Source organism: Acinonyx jubatus, chromosome D2, assembly GCF_027475565.1.
Source record: "Acinonyx jubatus isolate Ajub_Pintada_27869175 chromosome D2, VMU_Ajub_asm_v1.0, whole genome shotgun sequence".
Classification (NCBI taxonomy): Eukaryota; Metazoa; Chordata; class Mammalia; order Carnivora; family Felidae; genus Acinonyx; species Acinonyx jubatus.
In genome coordinates, this window is record NC_069393.1 from 54,186,685 (window position 1) to 54,207,129 (window position 20,445).

General features: G+C 48.8%; 1 protein-coding gene across 1 annotated transcript in view; it reads right to left on the reverse strand.

The window, feature by feature from the left end:
• Positions 1 to 20,445, reverse strand: part of TLL2 (tolloid like 2) — a 126,969-nt gene that overhangs the window by 18,438 nt on the left and 88,086 nt on the right. Inside the window, exons 9-13 of the mRNA XM_027062732.2 lie at positions 18,942 to 19,057; positions 13,546 to 13,648; positions 6,577 to 6,693; positions 5,423 to 5,568; positions 4,808 to 5,003 (exon numbers count right to left, since the gene is read on the reverse strand). Of these exons, the coding sequence (XP_026918533.1) occupies positions 4,808 to 5,003; positions 5,423 to 5,568; positions 6,577 to 6,693; positions 13,546 to 13,648; positions 18,942 to 19,057 (678 nt within the window). The remainder of the gene's footprint in view (positions 1 to 4,807; positions 5,004 to 5,422; positions 5,569 to 6,576; positions 6,694 to 13,545; positions 13,649 to 18,941; positions 19,058 to 20,445) is intronic.

Sequence of the window (20,445 nt, forward strand, 5' to 3'; positions counted from 1 at the left end):
AGCCCACAAGTTCATGCTTGCTCTGGCCTACCGTGGTCAAGAGCCAAGCCTCCCCCCAAAATCTGGGAGGCTGTGGGTGTGGGTAGGAAAAGAAAAGGCTGAACTAGACAGGGCTCAGCCATACAGAGTGGTAGCTCTGTCTTCCTTGCCTTCTTCAAGTGGTAGTAGGGAAAGAAGGTACCATTCTATGCTTAGATCATGAGATGGCTCAGAGAGGATGCCAACAATTGTTTCAGAGAGAGTTGAGGAAAGAGGAGTCAGGGCACCTCCTTAAGCTTTTGAAGAAGCACCTGAAGGAAACCAGTCCGCCTCATCAACATCCCATGGTGGTCCATTGGCACTGGGACAGAGGAGTATGGGGATCAAGGTGGGGATCATATTCTTTATGTGAGGAGTATGGGACCAAAATGGCTCTGCCAACCTTCAAATGCTGCTGCCATCTCCCAAAGTAAGCGGAGATGAGCTCTGCCTGCTGCCAGGCCAGCGGGCTCGGAGAGGACTGCCATCTGGCACCGAGAGAGGGATGCAAAGGCCAACTGGCACCCTGGTCAGTGCCATGCGCCAACTGGGCTCTGGGCAGAGGCTCGTGCCAACTGGCACCAAGGCAAGAGCTTCTTCGGCTTGGTCCAACTCCTCTGGGTGGACTTTGTAGTTAGTCTTCCAGTTTCTTTCAGTGGAGGAGTCCTGACACACGCACTGGGTGCTGTGTGTTCCCAGGACACCCTACCGATGGCTTCTCTGGAAAAAGGCTGGGCCGTCCAGTCTCCAGACCTGCACTGACCGATGTGGTCGCCACCAGCCTGTGTGGCTATCGAACACTTGAAATGTAGCTAGTCCAAATTCAGGTGTGCCGTGAGTGTAAAAGACGCCGGATTTCCAAGACTTAGTATGAAAAAAACCCTAAAATGTTTCGTTAACTTTGTGTATGTAAATTACATATTAAAATGATAGTATTGCATGTGATGGTAAATGATTATAAAACTGATATGTTGGGTTAAATAAAATATATTCAAATAATTCCACCTGTTTCTTTTGGGGGGGCAGGGTGAGGGACGAGGTTGCTACTGGATAGTTTAAGATTACATATGTGGCTCACTTTTGTGACTTGCCCTCTTTTTCTGTTGGACAGCACTGCTCTAGACTGCGGTCTCACCTCATTCTTTCTCCTGGGAACCCCGAAAAGGAAGCAGGGAAAGCAGCAGGAAGCTCAATCCACAAATGAGGAATCTGAGCCTCATTATTCTTTCATCTATTCATTCCCTGCCCAGTGAGTATTTACTGAGCTGAGTGTGGGCCAAGCGCTGGGAATACAGTGGAAAACAAAGCAGGTACGATCCAGTCTCAGAAAGGAAAACTGACCTGCCTGAGAGCAGACACCTACCTAATAAGGAATGAGGGCGGGATGAAAAGCCGAACCTCGGACACTAAATCCAAGGCCCCTTTCCCCATATTCCCATGGTATTAAGGGGGCAGAAAGGCGACAGGTGTCAGAATCAAGTCACAAACACGAATGAGAAATTCAAGCCCCCTGACTTTCCCTTGCCCGAGACTGGCAGGTCTTTGTAGTGGGAAGAATGCACTGGGGACCCTACAGAGATCCGGGGTCTGTTCTGGCTCCGCCAGTTTGGAATTTCAGTTTCCTCAATTTAAAAGTGGGGGTAAAAATAATGCCTACCAAGGGGTTGTTCTGAAGACGAAGTGAGATATCTCATGCAGTTTCTAGCACACTCAGTAGACCTCTTTTCTTTCCCCTCCAAGAAGTGTTCTGAGGTTTCCAGCAATCCTGCTGCCCGTTTTCAGGTTCAGAGTCAAGCTTACTGACATCAAGAAGACATCAAGCCGGGCCTGTGCATTAAGTCAGTGTAGACGGGCCTCAGTAAACATCTTCCTGGGCATCTAAAAAAGATGTTTGCGAGCCGAGAAGTGAAATGCCCTTGAAGTGTGGGGCGGGGCAATGTGGCCCTGCCCCCAGGCTGGGGGCCTCCCGGGTCCACACGTCCACGGTCAGTGTCGTCACCCATTTGCCTGCAGTTCTCTTTCACCACCTTGAGCTCCTGAGGATGACTGTGCCTTCCTGTGTCCCCAGCCCCCAGCACAGCACCTGACACATGGCTTGATGGCTGCTGAATGATGGCTAACTGTGGAAGAAGAAGACGATGGTATCTTCTAACCAGCAAATGGAGCTGGTTATCGTGGGTACTGAGAGCGAGCCAGCTCGGTCCCCCACAAACCAGTGCAGCATCACAGAGGAAGCACTCCTTTCCACTGCGTTGATTGGCATCTCAGGAGGGATGCCACAAAAAAAAAACAAAAAAAAAAAACAAAAAAAAAAAAACAACACAGGATGCTCAACTACCTTTGAATTTAACATGAACATTTCTTACCATTTCTCAGCAAGGTATGCAATGTTTGGGACATGCTTATACTAAAGGATCATTCTTTATCTTATATTCAGATTTAACTGGGCATCCCCCCCCCCATTTTTGGTAAATCTGGTAACCCTACACTCCAGCTTTAGCTGGTCCTCTCAAAAACATGCCTCACCGAACCAGGAATGAGGTGTGGGTGGGTCGTGGGTTTCTGACTCCCCAGCACCCAACTTACAGAGCTCAGGGTGAAAGTCAGAGGAGAAGGACAGAGGTAGAATAAAGCCTCGTAATCATTTGTGACATGGGGTAAGCAAACTAAGGCCTCCTGAAGCTGTCCACGTCCCAGTCCCTGGAACCTGTGAATCTGTTACCTTACTTGGCAGAAAGGGCTTTGGGAGTGTGATTAAATTAAGGATCTTGAAATAGGAGGTTATCCTGGGTTATCTGAGTGGGCCCACTGTAGCCACACGGGTCTTATTACCAAAAGAGGGAGGAGATCAGGGTCAGAAAAAGAGATGTGACAGTGGAAGCAGAGGTCTGCGGTACAGCAGGGGAAAGACCCAAGTGGCCAGTGCTGGCTCGAAGGTGGAGGGGCACCTGAACCAAGAAATGCAGGAAGAGGCAAGGAAATCCGACCTCCAGAACTACCAGATGACAAGCTCGTGTTGTTTTAGGCCACCGAGTTTGCGGGAATTTGTTACAGCAGCAGCAAGAAAATGATACCTGGCAAGAAGAAACTGTCATGTCATTTTTGCCAGAGACAAAAATAACCACTTCAAAGACTCCTTCTTTAGCAAAGACAGCGCATGGGTCTAAACATTATACCACGTGCATTTGCTTACACTGTTTCATTTTCCCCTGTCAGCTCTGCAACAACACATCTGTAGAAGTGGAAGATCTGGGATTCAGAGAGGTTGTGTAACTTGCTTAAGGCCACCCAGCGAGCGGCGCTGCTGCTAAGTCACACGCAGTCTGGGCCAGGTTGGGTACCGACTGCGAATTTCCAGGCATCTCAACCACAAGCTTGAGCTGCGTTTGAATTATACCTGCTGTGGCCTGGGTTTTTTTGCTTGGGAAAGAATTGATTAAATTTTTCCTCCCATTATTGAAAGCATTATGATTCTTGTTCTGTTTCTGCTTGGGTTTTGCTCTCGCAGATGCCTCAAGACAAAAGAAAAAGAATCCCACGTATCTGTGCGGCACTTTCCAGCCTGTGGAGTCTCTCGACAGCCATCATTTTGTTGGGGCTTCGCCACTGGTTAGGTAAAACGGGCAGATTTCTTCCCCTTGTTTGACAGAGAACAAAACTGAACTCTCAATAAAGGACAAAGAGCTGCCTGCTCAGGGGTGCACGGCTTGAAATGGGTTTTTCTGACACCTGTCCACTTATACAGAGTCTGGGAGAAAGGGCTAAAGAGGGGGCAGATGGGGAAAGTGGGAGTAAGAGAGGGACCGGAATTTCTGGATTGGCACAGCCAGGAGTCCTCGGGGAGGAGGGAGGGAGAGGAAAGCAGCTTCCTACTGGATGTGAATAGTGCCACGCATCAAGGGATCTCAGGTGTGGATTAGATAACACCATTCAATGGCTGCTGGTGTGCCACCAGGTGCCCAATCACAATGTGCTGGGGAGTATCCATGCTTCCCTTTGAGAGTGTGGTCTGAGGGGCTTCCAGGAGGTCCCCGAGAGCAGAGAAGGAAGACCTGCCCACACGAAGGAGTCCTGAGAAGCCCATTCTGCCGGGGCCAGGAATGCTGGTCTTCCCATGGCATTCTGGGTCTGCTTTCATGAAGACTGTAACGCAGCCATGGAGGTTTGTTCCCTGAGCACCACCCCCTCACTGTCCTCCCCACCTTGACACACTTGAGGGTAGACTTGTAGGCTGGGGGTGGTGCCTCGGCTGCTGAAGACCGAGGCTGCCTCTCTGGCCCACAGCGGGGAATGTAAAACAGTGCTGCAGAAAGAGTTGGGGCTTAGGGGTCAGACTGCGCTTGGATTCTTGATCAACCACTTAACTGAGTGACCCAAGCAACCCTTCTCGACTCTAACCAAACGTGATCCAAACCCAACTCAAAGGGTTATTAAATGACATCCTGTAAACCAAGTACCTTGCACAGTTCCTGACACACAGTAGGTGCTCAGTTAATGAGACTGACTGCACAAATATTTATTCTTATCAATGCTCATTCCCTAAGGTTCACTAAGTTGACCTTGTAAACTTACTAAATCTAATTTTGACGCCAAGGCTGCTCCTGCTCCTGAGTCCGTGGTGGACTTTGTTAGAGGCAGCTCCGCTATGGGTCACCGCCTTCTCCCGGCAGGGAGCCTTGTTTGACGCTAATGGAAACCCATTGTTTCCATATGGGTTTTATGATTCTTAGGCCAGGGGGGCAATACCTCTTCCTGTGACTAAAAATGGAAACAAACTGCTAATTCATACCCTTGAAAAAATTGGCTGCAAAGCCCGCTTTATTGATAGAGCCATCGGACACAAACTTCATCCACATTCTGTTGGAGCTCGATTTCACATCTGCCGGCTTCTCGTAGCCACAGAAATGGCCAATCAGGGCACTCTCTTCCGTGGGGCCGTCGCGGATTTCCAGGTAGTCGTATGCACAGCTGTCATGCCTTTCAATCTAAACAGAGAAACAGAGGCAATGTGAAAGGTGACGGATGGTCTGGCTTTAAGGTTTTTTATGTAACAAGGGAACCGAAATAGCACTCTCAAAAATCTAGTCTAGGGTGGACCAAATTGTGCAGACTAAGAGATGATAAGTAGGGAAGAGCGATTCTACAAAACATCCTGGGATCCCCTCCTAGACTTTTACTTCCCCCCACCTACCCGGGCAGCCATCAGAAAGGAGGTGGAGACAATTTCAAAGCCTGCAAAGATTTTGATATCAAATGCCCAGGTACAATGCACCATGAGCTTGAAACGGACTTAGGTACCTGTTTTCAACCAAAAAAATGGAAACCCGTCTTTATAGAGCACAGAGTGTCTGGCAGAAGTTTATGTTTACTTCCTCCTGGGGAAGAAACCCTGAGCAGTACTCACCTCAAAAGCTTGGAAGGTAAGCCCCACGTGAAACCCTTCCGAAACCGTAATCCTCCAGACACATTCCTTGGAAGGTCTGTAGTCATCCGGGTAGTTGGGAGATTGAATCTGACCAGCATCTTTGTTAATATCTCCCCCACACGTAGCTTTAGAAAGAGAATCGGGAAGAGAAGGAATGGGGTCCTTGGTCAGACCTTTAGGAAGGAAATTCATGGCCACTTATCACCACTAGGTGGCTCCACTTGGCAACATTTTCATTTCCAGCCAACCAAGACTGTGCCTCCGGAAGGGCACAATTTCATTCGTTTGCAACTCTGAATTTTTTTCATATAAAGAAAATAACCTTGCAAAGCAGAGGTTCTCCACCTTTTCTGTGCATCAAAATCACCCGGGACATTTTTTGAGCTGTGGAAGCGGGGGCCATGTCCCCAGAAATTCTGATGCAAGTGTGTCTGGGGGCGGGGGGGGGGAGGGGGGTGCTCCAGGCAGCTGTGATGTTTGAACTCCCCAAGGGATTCTAATGTAGAGAGCAGAGGACTGCTGGTGCGGAGGGACCCGCACCTGCACGCGTGCGTGCACGCGCGCGTGCGCGCGCACACACACACACACACACACGTTATTTCTTTTATAAAAACAAAATTTTGGTGTCTGCAAAATTACAATTTACCCAGTAGGTGGGACAGACTGAAGCAGAAATGCCCTGGTGGCAGCCGCCTAGAGCCCAGACCTATGTGTTCCCTCAACTCGATCACCACGGTGGCCTCAGAGGCCCTTTCAAAAAGTGTCCTTGTAAATACCCTGATATTGTCCAAAGTCTTCTTTTCATAAATGAAACAGAGGCCTAGAGAGGTCAGGTTCTTTTCTCGGGCTCACACAGCTATTCAGAGGCTGCTTTCATTTCCCCAGGGCTCTACACCTGGGACACGCTCCCCAGCCCCACTGGAGTGGAGTCCAGCGGGTGGTGACAGGTGGACGACACCTGTCGTGACGTGAGCTCAGCTGCGGACCTGGGGATCCTCAGCCCCGCCCCTGCGGTGGTTGCCCCTACCCCTCACGGCTCTGGCGGCTGCCACGCGTGCGTGGGTGCAAGAGGGACAGCGGGCCGCGTGGGAAGGTCAGAGGTGGAACGAGAGCCCCCCCTGCCGTGAACGAACCTTCGTACACCGCGAAGAAACCCTTGCCCAAGGTGCTGCTGCTGCTCCGGAACTCCACCCAGAGCCGGCTGTCCGTGGAGGTGAGGGGCTCCGGGGCCCTGTCACCACAAAACCTGCCTAGGAAGTGGAGAAGACGGGTCAGGCCGCCGGCAGGGCGGGAAGCAGCTCCTTCCAGACACGAGGCCGCGTTTCTCCAAACGTCCTCAAGGTGAGCGGTAACCCTAGCTGTGGTGATTCTCCTGCAGCACATGCAGGAGTCACAGATGGAAGGAAGCAGTCACCCGGCCTGTGTGTCCCCTTCAGGCTGACTTCAAGAGAATGCCAGACTCCAACCAATCCAAGTCCCCGGAGTGTAGCCCAGGCACCCCTCCTCTGCCAGGTGGGTCCCGCCCAGGTGCTGAAGGTGTGGCGGGATAATGGTCCCAGATAGTGATGAGCCTTTCCTCCCCTGGTGTCTCCCACTACATATATGGCCCTTCTTTGGGGGCAGAGCATGCCTTTAGGAAGAGTCTGCTTTCCTCGCCCCAGAGAAGAGATGCCAGAGAACACATGACAAAAAAAAAAAAAAAAAAAAAAATCAAACCTTCTTGGCTTTTGAACTTCCCAAGCCCAGTCACAATTACAAAGACTTGGGAGAACACACGATGTGTAAGAGCACATGTTTCCATCCTGGTAGTCTTAGAAAGATTCCTAAAATAGATGAGTGAGGGAACTAGGGAGGAGAGGGTTAGAGAGGGCACAAGGGATGCTTTGGAAGGACCCTGTGCCCTGTCCCACCTTGAGCTAAGACCCTTGATGGAAAAGGATGATAGAGACCTCAAGTGGGTTTGAGGGTCTGGGAGAAGGACAGGACTGCGCCCCCAGTCCCTGGGCAGAGCCTGGAAGGGCGACAAGATCTTTGATCCCCATGCCCCACCGGGGGTCAGAACGGGAGTGTGTGCATGGCTCATCCAGACATTAGGCCAGGATACAGGCATGCAGAGTTCTTCAGGCAAAGGGATATGGAAGTGAACTTCCCATAGTCCAGAGGATGTGGGGAGCCATAGAACATCACCCACTGAATGTCTTCTAGGGAGACATGGACTTGGCACCAATCTGAACTGGCCTAGAATTGAGACAAGAAGGAGGCACAGCAGCCACTGAGGATTCTTTGCTCAGATAGAGGACTGGAGACCAGACAGGCATGAGGACGCTCAGCAATGCCAACTGGGATGGCAATACGGATGCCCCCCTGCCACCGTGCCGTGGCACATGTATACACCCCTTACTGGCACCCCCACCTCAGGGGAAGAAAACACAAACTGACCAAAATTAATTTCCCCTACCTGATAGAGAGGGGCTCATAATTGCCGTTGAAATTCTGCTATTGAAAAATACAAATACATGTGTATTTCTCTGACACTTGGGTATGAGTCTGATACTTGGATCTTTCACACAGGAAGAGGCGGAAGGCCGTGACTTCCCAATGTATGGTAATCTTTGGCCCTATAATTCCCAATGTCATGTAAAGATGGCAGCCATGGCAAGGGTGGGGATGGGAATAGGGTGCGACATGGGCTGGGTTGTACTGACCAGTTCACAACACAGACCAGTCAAGGTCTATTTGGACTGGAAGCCATGGTTCTCTCAAGCACTGACTGCGTAGGTCGCTCAAAAATCCATCTGATATGGGGGAAATGGGAGGTCATGCCTGTTAATGAGTATGGGTTTTCTTTTGGGTGATAAAAATGTTCTACACTTGATTATGGTGATGGTTGGTTGCACAACTCTGTGAGCATACTAAAACTTATTGACTTGTACACTTTAAATGGTGAATCATAGTATGTGATTTATATCTCAATATTTTTTATGTCTATTCAACAGATATTAAGCAGGTGCTCCCTTATTGCCAGCACCATATTAAGCACTGTATCAACCACTTGAAGTTATAATTCTGCTTTGCCCTTCTGAGAAATGGGGGAGTGAGGTTGAGGGAGGAATAAAGGCTACGATGGACGTTTCCTGATGGCCAACTGTGGACACGTTCTTTGGGGACACATGGGGTAGAAGTTGCTAATCTCCTTCTGCTCCCTTCCGATTCTGGCCACCTGCAGCTTTTTGGATTTGATGAGCTTAATATCAAGTGAGATGAGCTGAGACTTCTGCCAAGAATTTGGCAAGGAAAACTCCATCAGAAGCCTATAAATTTTCAGTAATGGTTACTCTGGCATGGCCAATTAGTGTCAATTAATTCTTGGAAAACAACACATAAGCGTGGGCAAGTAAGTACTGCTTACCAGTGAGGAGACAGAGCTGCTGAACAGCAGTTAAACAATATGGGATCACAAAAGGAATTCCTTCTTGACCAAACTGAGTTTCAAGTCCAAATTTCTCCTTTTAAAACCCCAGCTGTCACAGCCACTGGGGACTGTTTCCAAAAAAGAGAAGAACTTCCCACGTCTGCCTTGCTGCCTAAGAACGTAACTGGATGAGATGAACCACCCACGGCTGGGCCACAGGACAACCTGGGTCTACTCACTCACTACTCTGGAGGGGGTTGGAATCACTGCTTTGGCAAAGCCAGGCTTGGTGGGGTAAGTTACAAATATTCCTAAGTAACTTCTCTCCCCAAATCACCTTGTAATTCTCACCTAGAACCCTTTACTTTGTCCCCTGCCCATTTCTTTAATGTTCTTCTCTTCGCCATAACGGTCCCGATGAAAGCCCCTTTTTACTGAGCATGACCCTCTCCCCAGCGCTTTGCGTGGATGATCTAACTGCTTCCCCCTACCCTCTGAATTAGGGACTGTTTATTATTCATCTCATTTATGGGCAAACTGAGGGTTGAAGAATTTGAGTCGAGTTATATTCAACTTGAGTTATACTCAAAGTTGTAAGTGAAGCAGGATTTGAACCTTGGCAGTCTGAGCCCTTGACCTTCATCATCAATTTCACCTTCTTCATCACCACTGCCACCATCATCGAGAGGAACTTCTCTGTTAAGGTGTGATTCTGAACACTGTACACTTTTGGGTAAACAGACATGAAATCTGCTCTCTGGGAATGTAAACATCATTCCCAGTTTGGACACGGACACTTAGAAATGATAGATCAAAGCCTCCAACCATAAAGCAAGTCTGTGGTGACACCGGGCTTGGCTGTTTGACTCACGCTGTCATTTCTGCTCACTTGAGAGGCTGCCCCTGCCCAGGGAGCCCCGGTGGTAGGGCCACGCGACACTGATTGGCCAGCCTGGCCTTTCTGAACCTCCCTCCCCACTTCAGGGAAAGGGGGAAAAAGGGCTTTTGTGTGCAGTGAGGTGGTACAGAATACTCAAAGACAGTTCTGCATACAAAAGTGCATTGTCAGAGTAATTCCTCCTGCAGAAATAAGGCAGGGGGATCCAATTAGCAGGACAGTGTTTCAAATCACTGGGTAAATTCTCTCTGCGGCCACGTTCCTCCCCACTTCAGGTGCAATCTCGTAAGTGACCCCTGAAACTGAAAACTCAATTTGATAGCTCTAACTGGCCATGACATGCTCTCATTCTACTTTCATTTCTCTTTAATCACTTTGTGAAAAAGTGGGACCCAAACAGCCCCTTTCCAAGAAAACTAACAGGCTGGGGAGAAACTGGACTCAGAAAAGGTGTCAAATTCCTCAACGGAATCTGGTTCCCGGCTTTGGAGGAGGAGTTTAATAAGGATATCAAGAAGAGGAAATGCAGATGAGGACACTACAAGTGGGCTCCACGGGGAGTCATAAAGGGTTCATTCATAAAAAGTTATGCATCCATTATGCCTGGGTTTTCACACACTGCCCTGGGAAAATATGCAACGCACAGTTTTTCAGAGCAAGATGCATACTTTCACAATCCGCCCTAATCCGCTCTCCCTCCTGCCAAAGGGGCATTGACCTGCCTCCTCCCAGCAGATTTCATGGCACTGACCCCTCCCAGGGACCAGTTCGGCCCACACAATGCACTTGTTCCAAACACAGAAGTGCACTAACGGCTGCATTCGGAAACATCAGAGCAGGCCAAATAGTTGGCAGAGAATTCCCGCAAACGAAGAATGACGGTTACAGGCACCGGGCCATGCCTTGGCTGTGGCACTCACACACACACACACACACACACACACACACACACACTCACTCACACTGCGAAAGTGTGTAAAATATGAGCCCCCAAAATAACCCAAACAAAACAAACCATCACTGACAACAAAGAGTGGCAAAAAGCCCATCTAATCAATGAAAGTGTAGCCAGGATCTGTAGTGAGAAAATTCTTGTTTCAAGTTCAAGAAAAGGAAATCACTGGAAATTCGTCTGCGAGTGCCCAGTCTCAGGAGCGTGTCTCAGCCCTCTCTAGGGAACTTCAGTAACCGAGAGCTTCCTTCTCCAGAGCCCTCCGAGTCTACTGCGTTCCTGGTGGGGTTTAGTGTTGCCAGATTTCGCAAACAAAAGTAGAGGAAAGCCAGTTAAATTTGAATTTCATATAAACAATGAATCATGCATTTTATCTGACGGTCCTACGGGGATACCCTTCTCAGATTCAGCAGTCCCCAGTCCCCACTCCCCAGGACCAGGGCATCTGAGTTCTGGTCGGATCTCATCCGCTAGCCAGCTGTGTGGACTTAGCAAGTTGGTCCACACTCATGGAGCGTGTGCTCTCCTGGTAATAAAGGTGTGGGATAAGGGACTCTAAGATCCCTGCCAGGTTAAGGGGTCTGTGATTCCATGTTGTCATCCCAAATCCTCCCACACAGCCCCTTGAATTATCTTAATTATAAAATTCTACCTGAGTGCATTCTTGTAAAAGATGTAGAACAATCCAGAAGTATACAAACCAAACCATTTCCGGGCTTCCTTTCTCAGAGGTAAACACCTTCCCCCTTGCAGTCCCTTCTCTATGTGTGCGGTATTAAACAAGTACACACGCACATACACACGCACATACATTTACAGGGAAGCAGGAGCATTTCCTTACCCAACACATGGGGATTCTGACTCGGTAGTTTCCCAGGGATCTGTATTCACAGAAATCTGCCCAGCAGATGCTGATGTTCAGCCAGGTTCGGGAACCTCTGCTACCCAGAATGCCCTGCTCTCTCTCTCTCTCTCTCTCTCTCTCTCTCTCTATCTCTTCCCACCACCCCCCCCCCCCCCCCGCCCCCGCCACGCCCAATCAGAGCTACCTGTAAAGGCACACCGCCTCCTTCTGGCTGCTGGCATACCCCGCATCTGGTCACAATAGAGAGGAAGCAGGAGTGCAGGACAGGCAGCCTCCACCCTGCCATCGGGTGACAAAACCCATTTGTCCTACAATATACACGCTCGTGTCCATGGTTGGCTTGCCCACCTAGACTACACGCTCCCCGACTGATTCCTCCTAATGGGGGTAACCTGGTACCCCTACTCAGAGCCTGCTTTCTTCAGCACGAGTAGACACAACTTCCTATCCATCTGTAGCTCTGGAAATTTCAACTCGTGGTCCTCTGAATAGAAGGGGCGTGTGTGCTCTTCCCAATGAAAGCTGGCCTGGCTGAGACCTTGTGGCCATACAGAGCCAGGCCCCTCAGACCTTCTGCTCCCATCTCTTCCGACCTACCCGGAATCTGATGTGAAGTCAGGCTCGGTCTGGCCGTTTAACTCCCCAACTTAGCTCTCCCCCTTCCCTCCTGTTTCCATCTCTGGTCTGCTGTCCCAACAGCAGCTCACGCCCAGGCCAGCCATTCACAGCATAACCAGTGTGGCTGTTCCGCCCACATGAGGATATGCCAGGGACAAAGATCTCACTGAGGGCTTAGCCTTGGCAACCCAGAAGCTCACCTGGGACTGCTCTAAAAATGAGAACAGCCCCACTATCAGCCAAAACCCTTCCATCTGGCTCCTTGCAAATCTGCTTCTCTCTCTGGGTCCACCATGGCTGTCATTTCTGAGTCAGATGAGTCCCTCTGTCCATTCCCAGGACACCGATGCCATAGGATCTCTATACACTCGTCTTTCTGGGTCACCCACGGGACATTGCTCTTCTGTAACCAGTCCTGAATGAACTGACCTTTCATCTTATGCCACCTGCCCACAGCCTCCCACTGAAAGGTCTAAGCTGCCTTTTCACGTATGAGTTCATGCACCGTGCATCTCCCAGAAAGGATACATGCTTACTGTAGAAAAATTAGAAAATACAGCTAAACCAGGAACACAGAATAAATTTTTAAAAATATACTCCATCATCCTGAAACAACCATTGTTATTTATTTACGCCTATAATTCCACTTGATATTTATACTGTAGATCACAAAATGGCTTCCTCCAGTTGAATCCAACCTACACATGTTTTAAATAATTTTGTTTTGAATAATCTGGGTCAAGATATTCACTGTTCACTCTGCCACACTCCCCACCACTCCTTATTTTAGTATACCAACCCCATCTTACTCAGGTGTGCCTTATTTCCAAGGGCATCTGAGTTTGCAAAGCCTGCAAAATATACATACGAAGGGATTTTTATGAAAGTGGAATCCAACGGCATATTCCAGTTGGGAACACCTTTTTGTGAAACAATGCACAGCGAACACCTTTCTGTATCAATAAGTAGTCACCTCCAACTTTATTTTTAGTGGCTGGATAGTTTTCCACGGGAAAGATGTGTCACCAGTGCCTCAGCTAACCCCTGCTGGTGAACATTTAAATTGTTTTCCATTTTTCCCGCTCCAGTGAACATCCCCATCGCTAGAACTTTGCACGCTTCCTTCATCGGTTCTTTAGGATAAATTCCCAGAAGTAGAACTGCCGGGTTGAAGGGCGGTCTCAGTCCTAGAAGCTTTTAACACGTACTGCCAGGTGGAGTGTTCAGAGTTTTACAACGACACAGGCTCTTGAGAGCTTCCTGTGACTGCTGTCAGGACGGGCCCCTCCGCACATTAACAGTGTCCCACAGAACAAGCCGATCACCCCTCTCCCAGGGCTTTCTAAAGTCAACTCACCCAACAGGGGGGCTTTTCTCCAGTAACCATCCCGGACCTCCACATAGTCATACCAGCACAGGCGGCTTTTAAACAAATCCATGGAGGTGAAGGTTAGGACGATCTGTAAAGAGTTACCGGAAAAGTGAGTTGTGGCCGTGGAGCCTGAGGAGTTTTGAAGATACATCTTGCATGCCAGTGTTCTCACATTACCCGTTAGCATACAGCGCTCTGAGACCACAGTAGGAGTGTCCTCACAAGGACACACAGGAAACCTTGTGACATTAAATAATAAATCGTAAGCAGGATGGGGAGTAAACAGAGGAGATGGGTCCTCTGGTTCTGTCTGGGGAATAGCTTGAGCTTTTGAAGTCACTAGGTGGTTTATAGAAAACAGGATGCATTAAAAAGATGGGCCAGGATGCCTTGAGACTGGGGATTTAGAAGGAGGTAAGGGGTCAGTGAAGTTCAGAGATACGGAAAGATCTTATAACATCATCAATCATTCCAAAGGGCCTGGGGTTAGCCTGAGTACATCTGAGCACCACTGTGAGCAGTGTCCCCTCGGCCATGACCTCACTCTCAAATAGCCTTCTTATGGTTAGTCCGTTCGTTCGTTCGTTCGTTCATTCATCTCACCGTTGTTAGCTGAATACCTACTATGTGCCTGTCTGTGTTGGCCAATTGAGATAGAAAGATCAGCAAGACAGGGTTCTTGCCTTTAGGGAGCTCAGAGAGCACAGATGCGTCAGGCCAATTAGAGCACTCTTGAAACAAATGTTGAAAAGAGACGGATGGACAGAAAGGAAATTCTGTAGCCCCAAGGAGGGAGACATAAATGCTGCCTGGTGATACTGGAAAAGGCGTCTCAGAAGAGGTGGCATTTAACCTAAGGGGAATAGGGGCCCAGCGGACAGAGACAGGACAGGAGGGCGTTTTGGTGAGAGGGACTAACATGAATAAAGGCAAGGAGACGTCTGGGGAATGGTACTGTACATCAGAGCAGGTTGTGGTTTGTGTGTCTGGAATGAAGAGGCAGGGGGGTGAGGAGGAGTGAAGGCCAGGGAGCTGGGGCTTCAGATGGACTAGGAAAGAGGTGTCAGCTCTTCATGGACATGGTGAGCCCATTCAGTGGATGCCCCCGTCCACAAAGAGTGGAGGGAGTTGAGTGGCCCTGTGGACTCAGCACACAGGTGCTGTTCCCACAAACCTGCCACCCTTCCAGCTTGGGGCGTCCCTGACAGATGGCCCAGAGCAGAGCTCAGGCGTGCCCCCCCCTTCACCCCCCATCAAGCCCCGCCATGTAGGGTGTCCGCACCATGTCTGCTGTGCTCAGAGTGTCCCTGCTCCATCATTTCTCAGCTCTTTTCGCTCACCGGGGCCCCACCCTGGCTGCTGCAGCACTGACCCTGTGCCTTAGCCCATTCGGGGCCCTCATCCTTAGCCAGTTCATCTCTCTCCCCCATCCACCGGCCACTTTCTTTTACATTTAGACAGCCCCAGGTCCCTCTGTCTCTAAGCAAACCCCCTAGGCTGGAGGGCTGCAGGTCAAAGGTTCCGGTGCTCTCCCAGCCAAATTGAAAGGACTGTTATTTATGGGCTCTGTTCTCCGTGGCCCCTCTGCTTTGAACCTCCTCTCTCTGGGTTTCACCACACCTGCCCTCTCCCCACTCTCTGGCCTCAGCTGGCTCCTGTCCTCCCTGCTCCCCAGGGACTGTGAGAGCACCTCAAAATGGCATTTCCCTTCCAGCTTCCCTGTCCCTAAGTGGCACTGGTCAGCCAGGTGCAACCCTTTGCGCTTATCTCCACTTTGCCCTATTGTTTACCCCCTATGCCCACAGACGTTCTTCCCTTAACTTGTCTGTGTCCCCTGCTGCAAGCCAGTCTCACTGCCCCTTCAACACCGCTGCCTGTGTTGTACCTGCGGAGAGGATTCCTGAACTCCTCCCTGTCGTGCCCTGAGCCATTCTTCACAGTAGGGCTTCTAGATCCATCCTGCACTGGCATCTCATATTTATTAAACCTCTCCTACTCTCAGAAAACTTCAGTAGCTCCCCATGCCCTCATCTCATAAATTAACCTCTCTGCTTACCTTCCAGAGACCCCAGAGTCCATCCTATGGGACCTCATTTCCCAATGTGCGTTGGCATATCCATGCTAATGGAACCTTCCCCAGGCCCAGCTCAGGGCTTTCTGCCTCCTCCAGGAGTCCCTCTCTGACTGCCAAAATGGACATGGCCTTTCCCTCCTTGGGACTCCCCCCTCTCCCTTTCATAGTGACTGCAGGGCAGGTGTTTTTAGAATCAGGAAGATCTGGATACCTCAGCTCTATCACTCACTAGCTCTGGGATCTTGGGAAAATACTTGCCCATTTAGATCTTTAGTTTCCTTATCTGCGAAACAACGTGCACACCATTGGTTACCGAGGGGGCTGCATGAGAAACTGTATACTGAGTGTATAATGGGGTCTGGCACATAATAGGCACTCAATAAAGGCACTTTTAAAGAATCAGGCCTTACTGAGTGTATACTTAGTGCACCACAAACCAGACACACTAAGTGCTCTTCACAGGCTGCCTGTCTTAATTAGCCTTGCGAGTTTGCTCCCCGAGCTTCCTTTGGGCCAATCCCTCCCAATGTTCGGGTCTCAGGACAAGTAGCACCTTCTTCCACAAAACCCTCTGATCTCCTATGAAATGAAGAGGCAGTACCAGAAAATAACAGGCCAGCCCACCTCCTGTATTGTACAGTGTGTGTGTGTGTGTGTGTGTGTGTGTGTGTGTGTGTGATGTCACTCTTCTTTCAAACTAGACCAGTGGTTCTTAACCCTGCTCATGAATTAGTACCACCTCAGAAGTTTAAAAAATACTGCCCCTTCTTCAGTTAAATCAGACTCCCTAGAGGTAAGGAGGGACCTTAACTAAACTCTAAGTCTCTTGAAGACAGGGACTGTAAATTAGATTTCTTTTGTATGTCTCACAGAGTTCACGTTCAGGCAGAGGACTCAGTAATATTTACTAGCCGGTTGTAATATAATTACTTAGCTTTTTAAATTCTTCAGAAAGAAAATGTTATTACAACTTCCTTGGTAACACATTCAGGATCAAAATAAATGGGGTAATTATTCAGGTTAATTACTTTAAATATGTTAGGGAACCATAAAGACCATAGGGGAAGAGGTGATAAACAAGAGGTGATACTTGAACCAATCAAGTTTGCTAATTACTAGCAGCTCTGGGGAAGGCTGGGAGAAGCAGAAATGGAAATAATTGGTACAGGAATTTCAATGAGGTATATTCTCTCTGCCCCCCAGTTAGCAGTAATAATTAAGACTTGATGAGTCTTATGTAGTTCAAACATATCACATAGCCTCTGCTATTTAGGGAAATTCAACAATTTGGGGCTTTCTGGATCACTTCCTCCTCCTCCTCCTCTTCCTCCTTCCTTCCCCTCCTTCTCATTAATGCCTCCATCAGGCACAGGAACAGAACATGCACCTGAGGAAGACAAATCTGCAGTCTCTCAGGCTCAAGATGACAACCACACTGTCCTAAATGCTTAGAGCCCAGAGGAAGAGTTGTACATGTGGGTATTGTACGTGAAAACATACACACGTGAGCATGTGTGTGTGAATGCATGTTCAAATGCCTATTAGCCTGACCCCTTTGTGGAATAGTATAGGATGATGGCTAAGCATCCAGCTTCTCACCTGGATTCAAATCCCAACTTTGCCACAAACTGAGTAGCCTTAGGCAAGTCCCTTTCCTTACCTGAAAAATTAATGTGGGAATAGTACCTATCACACGAAGTTGTGAGGATTAAAAGAGAATCCACATAATATGCTGAGAATAGAACGCAGCCCATAGAAAACATTTAAAGGGATGCTTTTTAAAGTTATGAATTAGGCATACCTGAAGATTGGCTGCAAGCACCTAACAATCCATCACCCCACAACACAGTTGCAGATTTCTCACTTGGCCACCCACCCACTCACATGCCCATTCAACAAATACCTTTTGTGTGTCTATGTGCCAGGGGCTGTGTTGGGTGGCTGGAGACCTAGGGGTGAACAGTCTCTGTCCTCAATGAGTTTAGGGTCTTAGAAGGCAGACAGCCCAATAAACCAGCAGTCACGATATTGTGGAATAAGTTATGGCAGGTATGACTAGAGGGAGTTAGGAACACGGGATAGAGGGGGCATCTCAAAGACAGCTGCACTTAGTCTGAGACAATCTGAAAAACCCTTGGATTTGTAGGGAGGCGTAGTAAACACACACACACACACACACACACACACGTTTCAGGAATGCAGAAGCCCCAGTTCCCAGTTCTATATTTTACTGTGAATTTGGTCAATTTTTAAAAATGTCTGAGCTTTGGTCAGCTGAGTGGCTCAGGCAGTTGAATGTCCGACGCTTGATTTTGGCTCAGGTCATGCTCTCATGGTCATGCGATCAAGCTCCGTGCTGAGCATGGAGCTTTCTTAAGATTCTCTCTCTCCCTTTCTTTCTCCCTCTGTGCCTCCCCCACTCACGCTCTCTCTCTCTAAACAAGAAAAATGTCTGAGCCTCAAATTCCCTATGCATACAATGGATATCAGGAGATGCATGTGTGGTAGGGTTGAGAACATACCATCCTTGGACCAGGACGAAAGAGGCCTCTGTCCTGACCCAGCTCTAGGGGAATATAGAGGGTATCATGGAATCTTCCAACCCAAATGCTTGTGCTCACTCAGAGCGTGCATAGCTCCTAGACCTAACTCCAGGTGCCCTGGATCCTGGAGTCCCCCGTCCAAATAGCTCCGAGCCCCCTTCCAGAACATCCAGAGATCTCTGCCCTGAATCCACCCTCCCGAGGGCAGACAGCACACCTAACCAGTCCACTTCTGCTGGAGGGGCAGCCAAAGAATAGCTGTTTGCAAGGTAGGAGTGCAGAATGTTCAGGAGCGTGGGCTGGAGTTTTGCCACGGCTGCTCCTGAGATGAAACCGGGGGCTGAGAAGAGAAGGAGGGGCCAGCTGTGGGTTGAGGGCTAGCTTGCCCCATATTGCTACCTTCCAGAGCAGCATTCTGAGGTGTCGAGGAACCCTACACTGGACCCTCGCCTTCTGAGGCATTCTGATGGTGTATTTACCAGGGGAGAAGGACACGGTCTACTTTGATTTACAGACTGTGAGCTTGATTTACAACTCATGTGGACATTTAGCTTACAGGCCTCCATTTGTATGGGTGATCCTGGTTGAAAGAAAAAAATAATAAAGAATTAAGAAATAAAGAACTAAAGAATGTTAAGCAAGCTAGCACAGCACCTGGGTGCTCACAGCAGCTGCTATTACTACGGTTAATAATAGTACAATCCCCCACACCTCACACAACCCAAAGAAAGCTACACCATTTCCTGAGGTGGTTTCACACCTACCTTTTCCCCTGGAGTGACCGATATCCTCCAGACACAGTGGGAATAAGAAGGATAGCCATTTGGGAAACCAGGTGCGGAAAAGTTTCCTGTTGTGTCCTGCAGGGTCTCCCCACACGCTGTGCAAGCAAAACAACAACTGTGATTCCGGCACACACACATTCCCCACCTAAGCAGCTCCCTGCACCAGGCCACTGAGAAAACACACCGCTTGACCAGCCAAAGCCCTCGGAACGCATTGGCGAGAAACCGGTCAGGCAGATTGATGATGTTTTCTGGCTAATAAAAGTGAAAATAGGGTCCGGGACGAGAACGTAATACCCAGGCGTTTCTTCTGAGGCTCCCAGGATATGGTGGGCAAGTTTCCCAGCTTTGCTGGGCCTTAGTTTTCTTACCTGTAAAATGGACAAGACCTGCCTAGAGGGTTAATGAAATGGCACATAGTGAGTGGTCCACACATAGCAGCCATTATATTATGACTGACAGGGGTGCCTGGGTGGCTCAGTCAGTTAAGCCTCCGACTTTGGCTCAGGTCATGATCTCATGGTCTGTGAATTCGAGCCCCACATCGGGCTCTGTGCTGACAGCTCAGAGCCTGGAGCTTGCTTTGGATTCTGTGTCTCCCTTTTTCTCTGCTCCCCCGTGCCCCCCCCCCCCCACACTGGCTCCTGCTCTCTCTCTCTCTCTCTCTCTTTCTCTCTTAAAAATAAATAATAAACATTAAAAATAATTTTTTTTAAAGTACAAATAGGTGAAGCGACAAGAAAAAGAAAACACTTTGAAACACATTTCAGGTATTAGTTTGAATCTGGCCTCTTCTTTTTTTGCTACCTATTTCTGAACGAGCAACCAAATAAATAGTCAAGAAAACAGAAAAATGACCAGAGGTATGGGAAGCTGGGCTACTCTACAGTAGACCATCCCACCTTTGAATGTTGGAGGGTTGTCTGGGCCTAAGTCTAGAACCTAGTTCTTATGTATGTGAAAAATATTTCACCCAATTTGTCCTTAAAAAGAAAGTAGCTGCAGGAGTGAGCTCGGGACCTGCGGGTTCCTTACCTCCTGCCCCCTCCTGATTCCAAACCCAAACCCCTCCTCCTACGGGGTTACCCCAAAGTGTGGAAACATATGCATCTCTTCCTACATGCAATTCACCCTCCACTCGACAACTACCCCCCCTTTCAGTTACTACTTGAAATTACTGGAAGCTGCAGTTTTGGAGCCGCAGGAAGGAATACTGGAGAGCGGCCCGTCATCAGCCTCAGGAAATCCTGGATATTGGGGCTTCGATATCATGTTACTGAACAACTGCCAGGCATCATGAGGATTATGCCCGGCAGTCAACACCCCCAAGGGTTCCATGGAAATTATTTTAGAATAATCATCAACATTCTGCAAGAATAGATGCATTACTATATGGCTCCATGGTATTTACCAGCTGCCTCCAATCCTTTTGGGAAGTAAGAGCCATATACATTATAACTAAATAAATACTATGGCATTTCCC